A 12,379-nucleotide genomic window follows, 5' to 3' on the forward strand; every position below is an offset into this window, starting at 1 on the left:
CTCTTCCCCCCCTCCCCCCTCCCTCATGGCGCCCCACCACCCCCCCTCCTTCATGGCCCCCCCCCCATCAGTTCTCCCATTGCTATTCTCCCCTCCCCACTCCCCTCTGCCCCCTCCCCGCTCCCCCCTTCCTCATGGCGACCCCACTCCCCTCCCCCCCCCTCATGGCGCCCTCCCCCCGACACGCTGGGTCCCTGATTTCCAGAAGGGTCTCAACCTAACACAATGAGTTAGATGTGGCCCTTGTGTCTAAAGGGATCGGGGGGTATGGAGAGAAGGCAGGTACAGGATACTGAGTTGGATGATCAGCCATGATCATATTGAATGGCGGTGCAGGCTCGAAGGGCCGAATGGCCTACTCCTGCACCTATTTTCTATGTTTCTATGTTTCTGTGTTTCTAACCTGAAACGTCACCCGTTCCTTCTCTCCAGGGATGCTGCCTGAGTTACTCCAGCTTTTCCGTGTCGATCTCCAAGGATAATAATCCCGTGTGAATGAGATGTCCGCTTACCTTTGGCACTGATTGCAGAGGAATGCTAGGACCAGGAAGCCCAGGAAGCTGCCTCCCGCTGCCAGAGAGCCGGAGAGAAGCAGGGACGGCTGGCCCTCTTGTGCAGTTCCCGCTGTCCTGATGAACGGTCGTAGAGGAGCCATGGTCTTCCCGCAGTCGCTCTCTTGACTGTAGGTGAAGGACACATGTCACTGACCGGCACAAAGCACAATTTTCAAACGTTCACAAGTTTCAGGAGCAGAATGAGGCCGCTCGGCCCATCGGGTCTACTCCGCCCATATGGAGGGGGGGGGGGGGAAATGGACTAGAATTGGCCACATCAACTCAAGGACAGCAAGGAACCGGGGACCAGCATGGATACACCCAGAGCAGGACACAATTTGGAAGGTGAAGAATAGACAATAGACAATAGGTGCAGGAGTAGGCCATTCAGCCCTTCGAGCCAGCACCGCCATTCAATGTGATCATGGCTGATCATCCCCAATCAGTACCCCGTTCCTGCCTTCTCCCCATATCCCCTGACTCCACTATCTTTAAGAGCCCTATCCAGCTCTCTCTTGAAAGTAGAAGAAAGAAAATAATCCAAATTAGGAAGAAAAACAATTCAGAAGACCATGTAAAGAATGGTTGTGTGTCCAAGTTCAAGTTCGCATTTATTACCTAGGTTCAGAATCTGTGGACAAGAATCAAGAATTATGGAAAATTGTGCAGTTTTTCCACAGTTTCGGGTCAAGGCCCTTCTTCAGAAGGAAGTATGTTCATTAGTTCATAAGTGCTAGGAGCAGAATTAGGCCATTGGGCCCATCGAGTCTACTCTGCCATTCAATCATGGCTGGTCTATCTCTCCCTTTCAACCCCATTCACCTGCCTTCTCCCCATAACCCCTGTACTAATGATGTACTAAGCAGGAAACATGTTCCCCATGTTGGGGGAGACCAGAACCAGGGGCCACAGTTTAAGAATAAGGAGTAAGCCATTTAGAACGGAGACAAGGAAACACTTTTTCACACAGAGAGTTGTGAGTCTGTGGAATTCTCAGCCTCAGATGGAGGCTGGTTCTCTGGATGCTTTCAAGAGAGAGCTAGATAGGGCTCTTAAAAATAGCGGAGTCAGGGGATATGGGGAGAAGGCAGGAACGGGGTACTGATTGGGAATGATCAGCCATGATCACATTGAATTCTTTCTTGATCAAATCTACCCTTTGTCAGCAAGGCTTCTGGAGAAAATGGTATTCAACCAAATACAACACTTTCTGAATCAAAATGACATTTTAGAGAAATTTCAATCTGGTTTCAGAGCAGATTACAGCACTGAGACAGCCCTGATAAAAATAGTCAGTGACCTTAGAGTTAGCAGTGACGAGGACAAAGAATTGGTGCTGATTCTCTTAGCCCTCACAGCAGCTTTTGACACCATAGATCACAGTATTCTTATCGGTATACAAAAATGCTGGAGAAACTCAGCGGGACAGGCAGCGTCTATGGAGCGAAGGAAATAGGTGACGTTTCGGGTCGAGACCCTCCTTCAGACTCTTGGTCAGTAGTCTGTCACCTGCGATGGAGATAGTGAGGTCTAGAAACGGTAAGGAGATGTTGGGAATGGTGCAGGTGTATTTGAGTGCTGGATGGAAGTTAGTGGTGAAATGGATGAAGTCAGTGAGTTCTGTATGGGTGCAGGAGGTAGCACCAATGCAGTCGTCGATGTAGCAGAGGTAGAATTCGGGGATAGGGTCATGGTACGTCTCGATCTGAAACGTTGCCTATTTCCTTCGCTCCATAGACGCTGCCTGTCCCGCTGAGTTTCTCCCAGCATTTTTGTATACCGATAAGAATACTGTGATCTATGGTGTCAAAAGCTGCTGTGAGGGCTAAGAGAATCAGCACCAATTCTTTGTCCTCGTCACTGCTAACTCTAAGGTCACTGACTATTTTTATCAGGGCTGTCTCAGTGCTGTAATCTGCTCTGAAGCCAGATTGAAATTTCTCTAAAATGTCATTTTGATTCAGAAAGTGTTGTATTTGGTTGAATACCATTTTCTCCAAAACCTTGCTGACAAAGGGTAGATTTGATCAAGAAAGTGAGTTTCTCCAGCATTTTTGTCTACTTTGGATTTTCCAGCATCTGCAGTTCCTTCTTAAACAGTAATCGTACAGATCGCCTAGAAAATTGGGTCGACCCGTCAGATAAGGCACTAAGTTGGTTCCAATCGTATATAAGTGGAAGGAAGTACCTTGTTAGCCTTGTGGACTGTGTGTCACAGCTGTATGATATACCCTTTGGTGCAGCACAAGGTAGCTGCCTTGGCTCATTACTCTTTCCCTTGTATATGCCACCACTAGGAGGAGTTATCAGACAGCTTCATGTTAATTCTCTAAGTTATGCCAATGACACTCAGTTAAACCTCTCTGTTGCACCCATTGATGCAAATGCCTTAAGTTCTTTGACCTCCTGCCTATTTCCCATAAAATATATGAACGAATGCTAACTTTCTTTAACTCAACGATGATAAGACAGAAATTTTGTTACTTGGATCAAAACCCAAGAGGGAGATGCTGCTCAGTAAACTGGGAAATTTGACTGCCTACATCAAACACCAAGCGTGGGGGTAAAAATTGACAATGATCTTAATTTTAAATCTCACATAATAGACAATAGGTGCTGGGTTAGGCCATTCGGCCCTTCGAGCCAGCACCGCCATTCAATGTGATCATGGCTGATCATCCCCAATCAGTACCCCATTCCTGCCTTCTCCCCATATCCCCTGACTCCACTATTTTTAAGAGCCCTATCTAGCTCTCTCTCTTGAAAGCATCCAGAGAACCGGCCTCCACCGCCCTCTGAGGCAGAGAATTCCACAGGCTCACCACTCTCTGTATAATATTTAAGAAAGAACTGCAGATGCTGGAAAAATCAAAGGTAGACAAAAATGCTGGGGAAACTCAGCGGGTGAGGCAGCATCTATGGAGCGAAGGAATAGTCCCCTATTCCTTCGCTCCATAGATACTGCCTCACCCGTTGAGTTTCTCCAGCATTTTTGTCCACCTCATCATTTTAATAAAGTTTTTTTAACTGACTTCCTTTGTCTTTTTACACTTTCAATTTTATATTTAATATTTTTATATAAATCTGTGCTTTTTGTGCTATTAAATGCTTATGTTCTTACTGTTTTGAAGTGCATTTTTGTTGAGACCTGTGTCTATGTGGAAGGCACTTTGGTTGCATTCAATTGTATGAAAAGTGCAATACAAATAATGTTATTTCTATTATTACTATTATTATTATTAACTTTATAGCTGCACCAACGTGCCGCCCTACAAAATGTTGATGCCTGCTCCACCGAATTTGGTTTAGTTTAGAGATACAGCACGGAAACAGGCCCTTCGGCCTGTTAGACTCTCAATGCAGCAGTCATAAGGAAATTGGTGAAGCAGCCTTTTTCAATGACACCCCCCAAGCTGTGGAATACCCGACCCCGACCCTTGTGAGAGACGCCTGCACAGTTGACATTGAATCCACTCCGACCAGCGATCACCCGTTCACACTAGTTCCATGTTATCCCACTTTCTCATCCACTACCCACACACTAGGGGGTATTTACAAAGGGCCAATTAACCTACAAACCCGCACGTCTTTGGCATGTGGGAGGTATCCAGAGCACCTGGAGGAAACCCACGCTCCCACAAGGAGAACGTGCAAACTCCACATAGACAGTTTCCACTACAATCTCTTTTCTACCTATAAATCTAGTGCCATTTCTAACTGTTTTAATGATATTCTACAATGCTGAGAACAATATTCTGCTCTCTTTATCTTCCCATTTGCTCTGCCTATTGAAGTTTAATTTAGAGATACAGCGTGGCCACAGGGTCACTGAGTCTACGCCGACCAATGATCACCTGTTCACACTGTTGATTGAGAATATTGATTTCTCTAACTTCAAGTAACCCCTGCATTCCCTCTCTCTCCATCCCTCCCCCGCCCAAGTCGCACCAGCTTCTCGTTCTCACCCAACAAACAGCTAACAATGGCCCTATGTTTTTGCATATCTTTCGTTCATTGTTCTATATCTCTCTACATCATCGTCTATATCTCTCGTTTCCCTTTCAAAGTCAAAGTCAAAGTCAAAAGTCAAAGTAGCCCTTATTGTCAAAGTAGCCATTATATGAAATTTCGTTGCCTTGCTGTCCTACATATAGTAGCAATGTCACAAAATGTTGAGATTTTAAAAATCAAGCCTGCAATTTATCCCATCAGATAAAGCATAAAACGAAGTTTAATTTGACACCTAATTCACTTTCATATCTCAAGTATTTAAAAAGTTATGGCCATTTTCATACTCAGAAATTAGCATCTTGTTCCCTATTGATTTTCTATGGACATAACAAAAAAGCTGTGATCGTGGACAGTCAAAAGCCCATAACCTTCTTAAAAATTAAGAGAACTGAATGAAATTTTCAGTTATCATAGATTGAACCATTCTGAAACAAATATAAAATAATCTTACTTGGATGACCTGAAATTAAAGCATATAATTAGTTAGTTACCCAATTGTAGCTAATTTCAAACTTCAATTATTAGATTGTATTGTATTGTATTGTATTCAAATTTATTGTCATTGTCTCAATTAGAGACAACGAAATGAATTTCCCTTTACAGTCAGTATCATAAAAATAAATAAGTAATCAATAATAAAACATATTAAAAATATAATAGAATTTAAAAAAAAGCACAAACACAGAAAGTCCACGACACAACATAACACAATGGCTCCAAGGTGAGGAAGGCACCATAGTCCAGCCAGCCTCCCCTCCGATCTTCCCAGATGTTCATCCGTGGTCTGGGCCTTCCGAGCACCCGCAGTGTGTCTGGGCCTTCCGAGTACCTTCCAGTGGCGCTGGTGCCAGCAGCCTCCACCTTCAGCCCGGTATCTTTCTGTTTTTTTGTTTTTTTTGTTATGTTGAAGTGTGTTTTTTATGTTTTTTTTAATGTTTTAATGTGGGGGAAGAGGGCGCGGTAAGGGGGATACCGTCCTTCAGTCACTTCCTGGAGAGGACGCGACTATTATTCGAGTCGCGTCCTCGCCCCCCCCCCAGCGGCCTACCTACTGGATTGGCGCGGCCTTTCCTGCCTGGACCGACCAGAGCTCCAGCAGCGGCGGGACAGCGCTGATACATCGCGGGGCTGGCGATGCCTTACCGGGGATCGCCGTCTGGAGCCCGCGGCACCGACATCCTGGAGCTGTGGTTCGCGGAGCTCCCAATGCGGGCGGCGCTGACAAACATCGTGGGGTCCTGCGACTCTGCCCGGCTCGGCCTGCGGGCTCGGGAGCTGCGGTCTCCGGTGGGAGGCGGCTGATTGTGAGGTCCGGGCCGCTGAGGAGGATTTTCACCGTCGGGGTTCGGCGTCGGCGTTCCATCAGCCCGGCGAGAGGGCCTGAGCATCTATCTAAACATCTATCCATTTCTTAATAAATGATTAACATTTTTAAATAGCCTAAGTGTCCAAATAATATTCACAAATAATTCACAATAAAACATGATTTTTAAATCTCATTTACATTAATTTATAGGCCAAATGGAAGGAATTTAGTGTTCAATTGCTGTAAATTAAAGTCCATTTAAATCAGCTTTCTAGTGGGATCCTGTGAAGGCGCTGGTTTAGAACATTCACATTGCGGTAGATTTGTACCCTCAAATGCCCAGAAAAATACTGCGGGATATAATGGGCCCAAAATTAGCTACTCGCAACATTAAACTTTGTATAAAGGGATCTTAAGAAGCCCTTTTTAATGTAAAAATAAACAGCCTACCTTCTGTTGTCCCCTGTATGAGATCCGGCCGGTTGCCGGCCGTCGGGGGTTTAGAGGTTAATTTTTAAACTACTATAACAATTAGATAAAGCCCTTAAAACTAATAATAGCTCAAGTGAAGGAGTCTGCCAGCGAATTTTCGTTAATAATTAACTAGGCTAAACATCCTCGATTTGAACAGCCTAGGGAAAATCGCGTTTTAAACCCACCCCCCTCTAAAGGCGCCAAAATCGCGCACACGGGCTGGGACAGATTTTCAGCGACGCTTCAGGTACGCTTTGCAACATACCTACATATAGTAAAAAATGACAAAACACACAAAAAACACAAATTAACATCCACCACAGTAAGTTGAATACTCCTCACTGTGGTGGAAGGCAAAAGTCTTAAGTCTTTGTCTCTTCCCTTCTTATTCTCCCCCTGCACCGAGGCGATCCAGGCTTCGGATGTTGTGACCCCGCCGGGCGATGGTAAGTAATGTCAGTCCTGCGGCTGACTCCAAGCTCCGTGAACGGGCCGTGACTTTCAGTCTGAAGAAGGGTCTCGACCCAAAACGTCGCCCATTCACTCTCTCCAGAGATGCTGCCTGTCCCGCTGAGTTACTCCAGCTTTTTGAGTCTGTCACCTGCTCACACCTGTTCTAGATTATCCCACTTTTTCATCCACACCCTACACTCTAGTTCCTCCAGTACTTTGTGTTTTGATAAACATGCGTAGTTTGTGAACCAAACCATTAATATTCCAATGTTTTCCATTCGCTGTAGTTCCACCCAATCCATGAATCTATCATGGTGTTGCCACCAACAGGGGAAAAAGTGAGCAAATGCTGACACCTGCAGTCTAGGAGAGGAATGGCAGGTCTAGATTTCAAACACAGCTTGAAGAACTCCTTCCAAAATTACTTACGGGCCTAAAACACCCACTCTCTTTATGTATAATTAGATGACCCGTGTACCCGTTGGGTCCCTGTTGTGATGCCAGAGATCCCCATTGTGCCGCCATGCAAAATGGCGATCAGAAAATGGCGGCGGGCCCGGCAACCCTGTGGGAGCGCAGTGCCGTTCACGGTAGAAAGCAAATTAAAGTTTATAACACGGAAATACTTTGTCAAATCGAGCAAAACTTCCTACTGCACACCGCAGGCGAATGGTGAGTAAGGCGCCCTTAAAATAGATGCGCTATCATGTACCGTTTTGACTGTATTTCGGGAACATACATACATACAAGATGAGACTTTTAGTTATATATAGATAATTATATACAACATATAAATATGTAGAATTGTCAAACTACTAAATGTTAGGAAGCTGTTATAAGTGCTATGAGAGGAACTCAGCGATTCATGCAGCATCGGGTCGGGACCGTTCTTCAAACTCTGGGCCGATGGTTCATAAGTTTATGTGACAGGAGCAGAATTTTGGCCATTTAGCCCATCAAGTCTACTTCAATCATGGCTGATCTATCTTTCCCAATTAATCCCATTCTCCTGCCTTCTCCCCATAACCCCTGACACCCATATTAATCGAGAATCTATCTATCTCCGCCTTAAGAATGTCCATTGACTTGGCCTCCACTGCCGTCTGTGTCAATGAATTCCACAGATTCACCACCCTCTGGCTAAAGAAATTCCTCCTCGTCTCCTCCCTAAAGGAACGTCCTTTTATTCTGAGGTGGTGGCCTTTGGGCCTAGACTCTCCCACCAGTGGAAACATTCTCTCCACATCCACTCTATCCAGGCCTTTCACTATTCGGTAAGTTTCAATGAGGTCCCCCTCATTCTTCTAAACTCCATCGAGCACAGGCCCAGTGCCGTCAAACGCTCATCATAGGTTAACCCACTCATTCCTGGTTCTCGATTGTCAAATGTACCCAGGTTTAGTGGAAAAAAAAGTTTCCATACAGTTCAGTATTACTGTTCATAAGCGCATTCTTAGGTTAAGTACAAAGTTTAGTTTAGTTTAGAGATGCAGCATGTGAACAGGCCCTTCAGCCCACAGAGTCCGCACCGACCAGCGATCCCTGCATGTTAACACTATCCTACACACACTAGGGACAATTTAAACTTGGGGATAATATACATTTATTACCAAGCCTAGTAGAAACCTGTACGTCTTTGGAGTGTGGGAGGAAACCGAAGGTCTCGGAGAAAACCCACGCAGGTCACGGGGAGGACGTACTAACTCTGTACAGACAGCCCCTGGAGTCGGGATCGAACCCGGGTCTCTGGCGCTGCAGATGCTACAAAGCAGCACCTCTACCCGCTGCTCCACCGTGCTGCACACAGAGACTAGTGTATAAGAAGTATATCCACTAAGACAATGTGCAAGAGTCGCCAGGTTTTGGTGCCATTCTCAAAGTCCAAGTCGCTTTAAGTGCAGTTGACTCTCAGAACATGGTCACTCAGCAGGACTCTGACAGGGACAGGGCCTGCACAGTGAATGGTAGGGCTCTGGGGAGTGTTGTAGAGCAGGTGCATGGCCGTTGGGGGCAAGTTGGGCCACAGGGCCTGTTTCCACACTGTATCGCTCTATGACTCACAGAGGGGGAGCAGCAAGAGAGGGAGTCAAGGTTACGACCCGAAACGTCACCTATTCTGTCCCTCCAGAGATGCTGCCTGACCCGCCAGGTTACTCCAGCATTTTGTGTCTATCTTCGGATCAAACCGGCGGCATCTGCAGTTCCTTCCCACACAATCACAATACTCATGTTGGAGAGAGGAAGAGAACATCTTCAAGGTAGAAGGTAGATAAAAATGCCTGAGAAACTCAGCGGGTGAGGCAACATCAATGGAGCGAAGGAATAGGTGATGTTTTGGGTCGAGACCCTTCTTCAGACTGAAACGTCACCTATTCCTTCGCTCCATAGATGCTGCCTCACCCGCTGAGTTTCTCAGGCATTTTTGATATACCTTCCATCTTAGACAATAGACAATAGACAATAGACAAGATAGGGAGAGCTAGATAGGGCTCTTAAAGATAGCGGAGTCAGGGGAAATGGGGAGAAGGCAGGAACGGGGTACTGATTGGGGATGATCAGCCATGATCACATTGAATGGCGATGCTGGCTCGAAGGGCCGAATGGCCTACTCCTGCACCTGTTGTCTACCCATATTTGACACAATCACACTGAACTTATATAAACACTTCCCTGCTATGTTCATTTTGTGTTTTGAGATATGAATGTGGGGCAAAATTAGATGTTTTTTTCTGATAGTGTGGAATAAGCAACCCTTGCATCGACCTGCATGCATGATTGTGGTCTCGTTTCCTTGCAACCCTTTCAAGCCGATTTCTTGCCGATCTCTGCACAACCACTTCCTCTGTCAGAGACAACCTACCAAATGAAATGATCAGAAATGGAACAACACCATCACCTTAACACTACCACCCCAGTGTCAGTGTCTGTGTCGGTAGGCTCATTATTACTGTCACGTGTACCGAGGTACAGTGAAAAGCCTTTTCTTGCATGCTATCCAGTCAGTGGAAAGACAATACACAATTATAATCGAGCCGTCTACAGTGTACAGATGCAGGATAAAGGGAATAACGTTTAGTGCAAGATGCAGTCCAATAAATTCCGGTTAGTGATAGTTCAAAGGTCTTCATGGGAGGTCTAGTTGGTGGTAGGATGCTTCAGTTGCCTGATAACAGCTGGGAAGAAACTGCCCCTGAATCTGGAGCTGTGTGTTTTCACACTTCTCATAAGGGCATATGGTATAGGAGTAGCATTAGGCCATTCGGCCCATCAAGTCTACTCCGCCATTCAATCATGGCTGATCAAGCTCTCCCTCCTAACCCTATCTAACCCTATTCTCCTGCCTTCTCCCCATAACCAAGGTAGACCACTCCTTCTAAATGCAATGGGCTGATGTGTAGTACGCAACGGAGCGGAACGTGGGCCATTTTTTCATCCATTTCAGTAACCCGACCCGACCCGACCCGACCCGACCCGACCCGACCCGACCCGACCCGAATGTAATCAACGTTGCGGGGGAACAGTTTGTGTTAAAAAAATTAAAATTCTGAAAATGAGGAGAAGATTTTTACCAAATTACTTTTATTTTTACGAGGATGTTTCCGTAACCGGCTTCCGTCTCCGCACTAGTATCTTTGCTCCGCTACAGGATCTTTGTTGCGGAGACTGGAAGCCGGTTACGGAAATGGGGCCGAAAATTACCCATGAATCTGCCCATGACCAGGCACAAGGTACAGAAGCGTGAAAACGCTCACCACCAGATTCAGCGGCAGTCTCTTCACAGCTGTTATCAGGCAACTGAACCATCAATAAACAATAGACAATAGGTGCAGGAGTAGGCCATTCGGCCCTTCGAGCCAGCACCGCCATTCACTGTGATCATGGCTGATCATCCGCATTCAGGACCCCGTTCCTGCCTTCTCCCCATATCCCTTGACTCTGCTATCTTTAAGAGCTCTGTCTAATGTCTCTTGAAAGCATCCAGGCTGAGGCAGAGGATTCCACAGATTCACAACTCCCTGGGTAAAAACGTTTTCCCTTATCTCCGTTCTAAATGGCCTACCCCTTATTCTTAAACTGTGGCCCCTGTTTCTGGACTCCCCCAATATCGGGAACACGTTTCCTGCCTCTAGCGTGTCCAATCCCTTAATAATCTTATATGTTTCAATAAGATTCCCTCTCATCCATCTAAATTCCAGTGTATACAAGCCCAGTCGCCCCATTCTTTCAACATTTCACAACATAGCACATCCTACCACAACCAGAGAGCAGTGCTGTACCACTATCTACCTCTTTGATGTCCCTCGGACTATCCTTGACCGGACTTTGCTGCCTTTACCTTGAACTAAACGTTATTCCCTTATCAACGTTGCCCATTTCATTCGCTCCATAGATGCTGCCGCACCAGCCGAGTTTCTCCAGCACTTTTGGAGGGGGGGTGGGGTGAGGGGGGGGAGTGGTGTTGGGGGATGGGGGTGGGATGAGGGGGGGTGGGGTGGTGTTGGGGGATAGGGAGGGGGTGGGGAGCAATGTTGAGGAGAGGGGGAGTGGTGTTGGGGGTAGGGAGGGGGTAGAGGTGGGAGCAATGTTAGGGGGATGGGGAGAGGGGTAGTGGTGTTGGTGGGGTGGGGGGGGGGGGAGGGGTAAGGTGGTGGGGTGAGGGAGTAGTGTTGGGGGGAGGTGTCAGGGGGTGGGGGGAGGGGAGAGGGGGGGGAGTGGTGTTGGGGGGGAGGGGGGGGGGAGGGAAATGGAAGGAGCCAAAAGGAAGGGAGGAAAGGGGACACTCAAAGAGATTAAATGCCCCAAATGAGGGGGGTCCTGGTGAGAGGGTGGGGGGCTCTGGAGGTGGAATTAGGAGATGGTGAAAGGAATGTGAAGCAGAGTGGGAGAGAGAAACCCAAATCTAAAAAAAAATGGCGTTTAGTTTAGAGATACAGCACGGAAACAGGCCCTTCGGCCCACCGAGTCCGTGCCGACCAGCAATCCCCGTACACTAGCACTATCCTACGCAGTGGGGACAATTTACCAATTTTTTCCGAAGCCAATTAGCCTACAAACCTGCATGTCTTTGGAGTGTGGGAGGAAACCGGAGCACCCGGAGAAAACCCACGCAGTCACAGTGAGAAGGTGCAAACTTCGTACAGAAAGCACCCTTAGTCAGGATCGAGCTGGGAACCCTGGCAACAACTCTACCGCTGCAGCAGCGTGCCGCCCACAAGCGTGAGACAAGATGGAAATGACTGAAATGACGGAAATGTCAACCTTGTTGACTCCGTTTCCGCTCTTTGCCGCTCACCCCCTCATCTCCCGCCCCGAACATCAAAGGGTCCCGACCTGAAACGTCACCCGTCCATGTTCTCCGCAGACGCTGTGTTGTTCCTGCACTTTGTGGCCTTTTGTGTGTTTTTTTTTCTCCTCAGCAACCGATAAATTGTCCTTTTTGCTCAACAATGGCTGAGATCTCTCATCGTCAGAGGTTATCTAAGATGGCCGACTACCTAAGATGTGAATGGGCTGACCTTGCCCAATGTTAGTTCCTGCCTCCAATGCTCCATTTAGACCTAGGTTGATTATTGTCCCGTAT

The 12,379-nt window shown here is 46.9% G+C and overlaps 1 protein-coding gene across 1 annotated transcript in view; it reads right to left on the reverse strand.

Annotated features, from left to right (window-relative positions):
* Nucleotides 1–12,379, reverse strand: part of LOC116986161 — a 48,461-nt gene that overhangs the window by 24,367 nt on the left and 11,715 nt on the right. Inside the window, exon 2 of the mRNA XM_033041387.1 lies at nucleotides 513–680. Within this exon, the coding sequence (XP_032897278.1) occupies nucleotides 513–655 (143 nt within the window). The 5' untranslated portion in view covers nucleotides 656–680. The remainder of the gene's footprint in view (nucleotides 1–512; nucleotides 681–12,379) is intronic.

Source organism: Amblyraja radiata, chromosome 23, assembly GCF_010909765.2.
Source record: "Amblyraja radiata isolate CabotCenter1 chromosome 23, sAmbRad1.1.pri, whole genome shotgun sequence".
Lineage (NCBI taxonomy): Eukaryota > Metazoa > Chordata > Chondrichthyes > Rajiformes > Rajidae > Amblyraja > Amblyraja radiata.